This window comes from Helianthus annuus, chromosome 5, assembly GCF_002127325.2.
Source record: "Helianthus annuus cultivar XRQ/B chromosome 5, HanXRQr2.0-SUNRISE, whole genome shotgun sequence".
In the NCBI taxonomy this organism is placed as follows: domain Eukaryota; kingdom Viridiplantae; phylum Streptophyta; class Magnoliopsida; order Asterales; family Asteraceae; genus Helianthus; species Helianthus annuus.
In genome coordinates this window covers 4,272,566-4,282,404 of record NC_035437.2, presented here as the reverse complement: position 1 = coordinate 4,282,404, position 9,839 = coordinate 4,272,566, and the positions used below count along the sequence as shown (strand labels likewise).

General features: G+C 35.4%; 1 protein-coding gene across 1 annotated transcript; it reads left to right on the top strand.

Moving 5' to 3' along the window:
- The first annotated feature begins 459 nt into the window (after positions 1-459).
- Positions 460-7,158, top strand: LOC110939742 (receptor-like serine/threonine-protein kinase SD1-8). Its single transcript, XM_022181313.2, has 7 exons — positions 460-1,882; positions 5,334-5,501; positions 5,583-5,779; positions 5,860-6,070; positions 6,153-6,390; positions 6,470-6,620; positions 6,697-7,158. Exons 1-7 carry the CDS (start codon positions 625-627, stop codon positions 7,003-7,005), a joined length of 2,532 nt encoding a protein of 843 aa, XP_022037005.1. The 5' UTR covers positions 460-624; the 3' UTR covers positions 7,006-7,158.
- The last annotated feature ends 2,681 nt before the right edge of the window (positions 7,159-9,839 follow it).

Sequence of the window (9,839 nt, the reverse complement as noted above, 5' to 3'; positions counted from 1 at the left end):
GACACACAGGCGAAAATTGAAACCTTTGGACTAAACTGGCAAAATGATCCAAACCATAGGGACTAAAACGGCATTTAACTCAGAAAAAAAAAAGTTAAATGTCATTTTAGTCCTTGTGATTTGAGTTATTTTGTCAGTTTAGTCCAAATGTTTATTTTTCGCCTATGAGACCAAAAAGTTTTCACCGTTGTCACTTTAGTCCACTGGGTTAACTTCATTCATTTTTTGTTAACAAAGGGCAATTCGATCATTTTATATGTAATTCTGTTAACTAGAAGGGCAATTTGGCCATATAAAATAACCGAACTGCCCTTCTCGTTAACAAAAAAATTGATAAAGTTAACCCAGTGGAATAAAATGCTAACAGTGAAACCTTTTTAAACCCACAAACGAAAAATGAAATCTTTGAACTAAACTGACAAAAACCCAAACCACATAGACTAAAACAACATTTAACAAAAAAAAAAAAAAAAAATCGGTGGGAAACAGAAGTACAAAACCACATGGGTCAAAAACAAAACCCAAAAACCCCATATCATGTTCATATTCATATTCATATATTCATATTTCAACACTTCAACAATTAAAAAGAATTGAATTCATGTTCATAATTCTCTCAAAAACATGAAAACCACTATCTTCATATTATCTATCTTCTTCTCCATCACTTTTATTCTAGCAACTGATACAATCACATCAACAAAACCCCTTAACATAAATCAAACACTAGTTTCAAAAAGTGAGGTTTTTGAATTGGGCTTTTTTGATCTGGGCGACAATAATCTATACATAGGCATTTGGTACAAGCAAATTCAGAAGAGAACATATGTTTGGGTAGCAAACAGAGACACACCCATTACTTCATCGTACGGAAAGTTAACAATCGGCGAAAACCACAACATCGTACTAGTTAACGAAGCCGGTTTGGTCTGGTCGTCGAACTCGTCGGTTTCGAATGCGAAAGTGGTGGCTCAGCTTTTGGATTCTGGTAACTTTGTTTTGAGAATGGAAGGTGATGAGGATGTAGAGAATTATATGTGGCAAAGTTTTGATGACCCGACGGATACTTTGTTACCCGGGATGAAACTCGGGTGGGACCGGAAAACCGGGGTGAATCGGTTTTTGCGGTCGTGGAAAACGAATACTGATCCCGGTTCTGGTGATTATTCATTTAAAATGAATATAGATGGTTTCCCCGAGGTTTATTTAACCTCGGGGAAAAGGACTGTGTACCGTAGTGGGCCATGGAATGGGAGAAGGTTCAGCGGTGTACCCGAGATGAAAGGCGTGAGCGAAATCGTGTTCGAGTTTCAGAACAACTCTGACGAGGTTTTATACTCGTTTGAGATGTCGAATCATTCGGTTTATTCGAGGTTGGTTATGAGTGCCTCGGGTAAGCTCGAGAGATTCACGTGGATTGAATCATCTGGCACGTGGACCGAATACTGGTTCGCTCCACGTGACGTGTGTGATGATTATAAAAAATGTGGGCCGTTTGGCGTTTGCAATGCAAACGCCTCGCCAGTTTGCGAATGTATGAAGGGGTTTCGGCCGAAAAACCAACAGGCGTGGGATTTACGAGACGGGTCGGACGGGTGTGGGCGGACCTCCGTGTTGGATTGCGGGTCGGATGAGTTTTCGTTACTGAAGAACATGAAATTGCCGGAGAGTTCGAAAGCGGTTGTTGACCGGTCAATGAATTTGAGTTCTTGTGCTGCAAGTTGCAAGAGAAATTGTTCTTGTGCAGCTTATGCTAGTATGGATATTACTGAAGGCGGGTCGGGTTGTGTGATATGGGCCGTGGATCTTTTGGATATGAGACAGTATGCTGATTCTGAAGGTGGACAAGATCTTTACGTCAGAGTTGCAGCTTCTGATTTAGGTACGTTTCTAAACTAAAATTTTTGTAGTTACACACAATGTTTTAAAAACCGGTTGGTTGAACCGTCCGATAGAACCGATTAAATCGTCCGATACACCCGATTGAACTGTTTCTGAGTCAAATTCGGTACGGTATAAAAACCAGAATTTAAAACATTGATTACACATGCATTAATAACTTGTAAGGTACAAGTCGGTAATGTTATTATCGAACTTTTGTAAAAAAATTAACATATAAAAAATATTGATTTGTCCTCTTGTTTTGGGGTTGTTTGTTTAGTTCTTAATGGGCTCTTAATTAATAGTTCAGAGTTCAGACCTCTTACTGTTTAGTCACTTAATAGTTTAGACTGTTAGTTTCGTGAGCAGATGTCTGAATGGTTCAGACATTTGCCTCTGATTGGCTAAACATTATACTAAGTCTGAATTGTTAAGACCTCTAATCTGAATTGGTCTGATATTTGGCTCTGAACGGTTAACCATTATACTGGCTCTTAATGGTTTAGAACTCTTACTGGTTCAACACTTAACCATTTAAAAGTTTCCGCCCCTTAGTGTTAAAGACTTAAAACGTTTTGGAATTTTGTTTATGGTCAGAAAATGAAATAAAAAAGACAAGTAACACGGGAATGATGTGACTTGGGGTTGGAAATTCTTTTAAAATATTCCAATTTGGTAACCAAATAATTGAATTTAAAATTAGTATCTTTATTTTTAAAAATAAGACTGTAATATGTTTCAACGAGAATGTTCAAAGGAAGTACAACCTTTTTTTTTTGTTTGTATTGTAGGTATGTTCATACTTCAAACTCCTCTTTAATTTGTTTCTATACAAAAAAAAAAAGCCAATTTCTTTTGTATTTGTTACAAACTTTTTCCGGTATTTAACGCGTAAACAATTTTAAATAGAAAACCACGAAAACCACATAATACGTTTATATATAATGTTTGACATAAGTGGTTACATAATTGTGTTACGTATCACTGTTAAAGCAAAAGTTATAAGTATATATAGTTTTTAGAGATATCTAATTAAATTTGATTTATAACGAAGATCACCCAAAATGATTGACAAAAGTGTGAAAATGAATGGTGGAAACTGGTCTTGTGATTAAAAGTCAACCAAATTTTTTTAAAAGCAGAAATTATGAATTATGGGAAATACCAAAAAAAAATATTTACAATTTAGAAAACTTAACAAATAACTATAGCAATATATATATCAACAGATAAACTGAAAAAACAGGTAAAGAAACACGTATCCAACACCAAACGTTCACAATAAAATAATTTAGTGATGTGTGTTCCACTTAGGGATGTACAATCTACAATGCATAAGGTACAAGTAGAATGTAACATACATATATCTCTTGACTAATTTACGACCGCGTATTTTGCATGTGAATTCATCTTAAAAAAGCCTGCCATTTTGTCCGTGAATGATTGCGTGATGCCTTTGACAACAAAATCTATTTTTTTTATTAAATCTTTACATGACAAGATAAAGCGTTAGAAAATTATATATCTGGTCCAAAATCGCAAACTTTTATCTTGAGTTACTCCCTCCTCCTAACTTTTCGCTTAATAATGTCATATATGTAGTTTTTTATAGAAATTTTATACATTTTCGACCCACCGGTTCTATAAAAAATTTTTGGTTTATACGTTTTCGACTCCCCGTCTTCATTGTCAAGCTTCGCCATAAAAGATTTAATAAAGAAAAAAAAAACTTTTCACAAAAGATCTTTTCATATAAGATAAAGTGTTGAAAATTATATATGTAGTCTAAAATCACAAACTTTTATCTTGACTTCAAGATAAAAGATAAAAGTTTGTGATTTTAGACTAGATATATAATTTTCAACGCTTTATCTTGTCATGAAAAGATTTAATAAAGAAATTTTTTTTTCATACAAGATAAAGTGTTAGAAAATTATATATCTAGTCAAAAGTAACCCAAGATAAAAATTTGTAATTTTGGACTAGATATATAATTTTTGGACTAGATATATAATTTTCAACACTTTATCTTGTCATAAAAAGATTTAATAAAGAAAAAAAATGCTTTTGTTGTGAAAAGCATCAAAAAGATAAAAAAGGCTTGTTTAAGATGAATTCACATACAAAAGTTTTGACCTTTATTATTTACTTTACTTTAGACTTACATCAAAAGATAAAAAAAGTTTTTATTAAAGGTTTGCCTTTTTCATTTTAAATATATTTTTTACAATAAAAATACTTCAAAAGATAAAAAAAAGTTTTTTGAAGGTTTGCCTTTTTCATTTTAAAATGTATTTTATACAATAAAAATATTTCAATAATTGTTGTTAACAACTAACAAGTTTAAAAGAGTCAAATAACAAATACCTTTTGAACACGTTGAAACCTTGGGCCCATTTACTTGACCGTCCAAAGTACAAACAATCTCGTTGACGTTTGGGCTCCGTCCGTCAAGCACCTAACTTTCACAAAATTCTCCTACAATAATTGAGTAACCATGAGTTTTTTTTTCTTTTCTTTTTTTTTTTTTTGTTAAAAAACAATTCTTAGACCACCCGTAGTGGACAAAAATTTGGGTGTTTTTCTTCAAAATAATGCCCCCAAATGCCCCTATGACCGCCCCTCGGCGTTGTTGAGGCAAAATTGGTGGGCAGCGTTCTTTAATCCACGCCTCTCCTTGTTTTCTTTGGCCTGTTGCCAACATCAGCAAACTTAAAAATGGTTGGATAGAATTTTTTTATTTCACTTTTAAATATACCCCATTTACCACTACACCCATTTTAAGACAATGCCCCATAAAGCCCCTTGCTGACTGGACCGTCACATGACACAAAACGCCCAAGAGTCTTCCCCCTCACACTACACATGATCTTAGAGTTGATTTTCTTAGATAAATACACTACAAACAATGTTCTTTAGGGTTTGAACCTCGTGAGTAACCATGAGAATAGCAGGACTTTTTTATAAACTTTAAAGTTTATAGTTTAAATTTTTGAAAATATGCAAATAAATAAAATGAAATAATTAAAAATAAAAGCTATACCTAATTGAAACAATAATCAAACTTTGGTTACTATTATACACTGAGGAATAACATTTATAACTAGTAAGATACCAAAAAAGATACAAATTTCATAAACACTATATATTGAACAGGCACCAATCATCGCTTTGATAATTTCTACCGCTTTATCTGGGTGCGATCGAATATTGTTGAATATTCTTTCGTTTCTGGCTTTCCAAATCTCCCATAAGGTTGTCAACATTATCGCCTACAAACTTTCTTGATTACACCAAATCCGGATTTTGTTCCACACCTATTGTGCATAAAAACAACCCAACATCACACGATCCGAATCTTCCATAGCATCATTGCAACACAAAATATTTAATTTCTAAAACTAAGATCAATCATCAATGATCATGAATTAGTATGTGTTCTCTTATTGCAGATCAATCACCAACTACCGGAACTTCTACAAGTGGCTCGAGCAGCAATGTTGGAAAAATCGTCGGCATTACTGTTAGTACATGTGCAGTTATAATTATTTTACTCGTAGTCCTTTACCTAAGGAGGAAGAAAATACAAAGGTTGAGGAATTCAAGCATACATAGAAAAGGTAATTTTGACTTTCGAGAGTCAAACAATAAGTCAAAATAGAAGTGATCATGGTTCACAATTTCACATACTCTTGATACAGGTCAATATGAAAGAAGCCAAGATTACTTGATGAGCGAGCGGATTATTGTGCAAAGTAAAAAGGAATATTCTGGTGAAACGAAGATCGCTGATGACCTTGAATTACCCTTGTTTGACTTTTCGACTTTGGCTATCGCCACAAACAATTTTTCTGATGAAAATAAACTCGGGCAAGGTGGGTTCGGCTGCGTTTACAAGGTAAATGTTGTAACATGTTATGTAAACATTTAAAACAACATATGATGTACAATGTGACATTTTTTTATGGTTGATGTCAGGGTATTTTAATGGAAGGTGAAATCATAGCTGTTAAAAGGCTTTCAAGAACTTCGGGCCAAGGTATCGAAGAACTTAAAAATGAGGTTCTATTAATCGCAAAACTTCAACATAGAAACCTCGTTCGACTACTAGGTTGTTGTATTGAGGTCGAAGAAAAGTTGTTGGTTTATGAGTACATGGAACACAAAAGTCTCAATACGATTCTTTTCGGTAAGTCTCTTGACGGTTCTTTTTTTTATTTTCTTATTCTTCCTAGTCGAAATTTTAACATGTTTTTTTTAAATCATTGCAGATAAAGAGAAAAGCGCATGGCTTAATTGGCAAAAACGATTCGATATCATATCTGGGATAGCTCGAGGACTTCTTTATCTTCATCAAGATTCAAGACTGAGAATTATTCATCGAGATCTTAAAGCCAGTAATGTTTTACTAGACACGGAAATGACCCCGAAAATATCAGATTTTGGTATGGCAAGAATTTTCGGAGGAGATCAAACCGAAGCGGAAACAAAGAAAGTGGTTGGAACACAGTAAGTGTCATAATTTTTTTTCTAGACGGGTACGTTTTTTTCTTATTATTTTCTAACTTTTTCTATTACCTTTCGTTAGTGGTTATATGTCGCCAGAATATGCAATGGACGGTCTTTTCTCAATAAAATCAGATGTATTTAGTTTTGGGGTTTTGGTGCTTGAGATAGTGAGCGGTAAAAAGAATAGAGGATTCTACTACGCGAGTAACCAACTTAACCTCCTCGGGCACGTAAGTATCAACGCTAATGAATTATACACTTTTAACTTATCGCGTCATTTACTAACAAAACAATATTTTTTTCCAGACATGGAACTTATGGACACAAGGCAAGGCTTTGGAACTACTAGACGAATCGATAGGGGCCGAATTTTCAAACGACGAAGTATTGAGATGTATACAAATCGGATTATTATGTGTTCAAGAACACGCCGAAGATAGACCAAATATGTCTAAAGTGTTGTTGATGTTGAGCAGTGACGCTGTGAACCTGCCACAACCGAAATACCCTGGATTTTGTCTTGGAAAACGACATTCGGAAATAGAGTCTTCGAGCAAACATGATGAATCTCTAACCATTAACGGAGTAACCGTTACGATACTAGATGGTAGGTAGCCGAAACCGGGTTAGCCACCATCTTATACCGATTGTATATTGTGTTTCTTTCTCTTTTTAAAGGTATTTTTGTGTATTCTTTGGTTTTTTTTAATGAGATAAGAGAACTTCATGTCTTCATGTCATATTTTACACAGCCATTGAATGCTTATAGATGATTTTGTAGGACACGCATTACTTCATTACTTCAACTAATATATATATATATATATATATATATATAGGGAGCCGCTAGAATGAAAACCACCCCGAGTTGTAAGAACCGCGAGAACTACACCCCACGGAGCGCCATTCGCCATGATTTTTTTTTTACAAGTAGATGTGTATATTATAAACACAGCCGTAAAAAATCACGGCGAACGGCTTTCTTTTTTCTTTTTTTTTCACCAAACTTGAGGTGTAAAAAAGTACACCCCACGGAGCGCCGTTCGCCGTGATTTTTTACGGCCGTGATTATAATGCACACATCTACTTGTAAAAAAAAATCGCGGCGAACGGCGCTCCGTGGGGTGTAGTTCTCGCGGTTCTTACAACTCGAGGTGGTTCTCATTCTAGCGGCTCCCTATATATATATATATATATATATATATATATATATATATATAGGGTAGGGCTAGGTAGAAAACCCTAAAAATTTGAGAAAATCCTAGAAAACCCAACCTCCCGACTTTTTTTTTTTTTGAAAAAAATAACACATGTAATATACATGTTTTTAAGAGTTTTGAGCCAAAAAAATCAAAAAAGCAAAAGCACAATCAAATGGTAATCAAGAACGCACGAACGATAACCAAGCGATTTCATTCGAAAGCACCAGGTCGGAAGCTTTGATCGATAGTTTCTTAATATCAAATAACAATCAAGTTTGAAAACAAATTAAACCCCATAATCCTGTTTAAATAGTTCAATCGCCATAAGACCGTACCCCCTGATGCGCGGGGAACCGGATGGAATCCGTAAACCCTCACCCCCCGTCAGGTTCGAACCCGAGATTAAAGCCCTGGTCCGTCCTTTGACCCAGATGTCCGTCGAAAATGGCCCGAGCGAGAATCGAGCCTCTCACCACTGAACCAAATTCTCCTCCACCTTCTCGACGCCTTCACACCCGCAACGGCCGGAAATACATGTTGCTTAAAGAGGTCTGAAAATTATCAAGACGTGTTAAGAAAAACATATGAAGTGTACTTTACTAAGTGAAGAACCGGGGAAAAAAAATAATAAAAACATGTTTAAAAAAACAACATTTAAAGTGTATAGAAGTGAAAGAATAATAAGGACGATGGAAGAAATAAATTAACTAAATATTAACCAGTTTCTAGTAAAGTTACTCTTATCTCTTAAGTTACTCATATATCTCTTAAGCTACTCATATTCCACAATGAAATTAAAAAATAACTAAATATTAACCAGGTTCTAATAAAGTTACTCAAATATTGATATGTGTACTTAATAGTTCGGGGGGAGGGGGGGAGGGGGGGGTCTTTTGTAAACAATAATAGTATAGGGTCATATTGTAAATGTTGTATTGAGTTAGTTGAGTTTGGCAGTTATAATAACAGAAAGGCTAACAATCAGTGGTTAGCTTGGTTTTGGAAAATCTTCTTCTCTTTTAGTTTCTTTCTACAATTGAGCTCTATCATTGGTATCAGAGTTGTTCGATCTTCGCACAACTCGTGATTCAAGCCCTAATTCAAAGAAATTGTTCAACAGCGTTCTTTTGATTCTTCGGAATTGGTCAATTGTTCGATTCAATTTCATTTCCGTTCAATTCAAAACAGGGATTGATCATTTGTTCGTAAGTTTGTTCGTGGGGGGGTTAAAGCCTGAGATAAGGTGTTTAGTGTCAAAAACAATGGTATATATTGATTTCAGTTACAGATCTTGAAGATTACAACTCAGAATACTACTAATCTCTCAAAATATAATCAAGCTCTCAAAATAGACCACCAACATGATGATCTACACTCACAAAACTCCTGAATCTAACAGACTTGCACATTAAAAACACTAGAATCAGATGTGCGTACCGGAGAAGTTAATGATACAGGAGAGAGAAGAAAAGTCTGAGATTATCACCCAAATGAACCATACTCCACCCTTTTATATCATCCTCTTACTTAGGCTGAGCCCATGATTAGTTATAAGTTCACAAGCCCATGAACATAACAAGCCTTCACAAGCCCATATAGACTTCAACCAGCTAGCCCATGATGAAATCCTTAACCTGCTAACCCACGATCAGCCCAGTATTACTCGGAGGATGCGTGATGCGGGAATATCAAGTGTCGACTCAATTATGTAATGAAATAAATCCACATTTAGTGTTCATTAAGTTTTGTTTTAATTTATGTCCATTGAGTTGATCATAAAAACTCTATATAAGTTCTCATGTAATTTGTATTGGGGGATAGTTTTTGAGTTTTATAAAATAATTGATTTTTCACTTCAAATTCCGTGCCTTTTGGGTGGAATCTTTGGGGTTGGGAAGAACCACACGGGTATTCGTAGAATCAACGTGTTTGATCTTTGTTTCCGTATCACGCGCTACATCAGTTGGTATCAGAGCTAAATTCCTGGCTCAGAATGCCTCCGAGGAGAAACAACATCAGGCCTCTCGATGAAGTGTATGAACGGGAGTTGGAGCAGCGGCTTATGGCGAGGGTGGATCAACGGTTGGACCAAGTGGTCGATCAGTTGACTGACCGGATGGCCGACTTGATCAATCGTAGGAGGCAGAGACCCAATGACGGGTATGGTTCTGAAATTAGTAACCCATTTGGTGATGATTCGACTTCCGAAGACGAACGGGAGGGGCAACCAAGGGGTGAACATGGAGA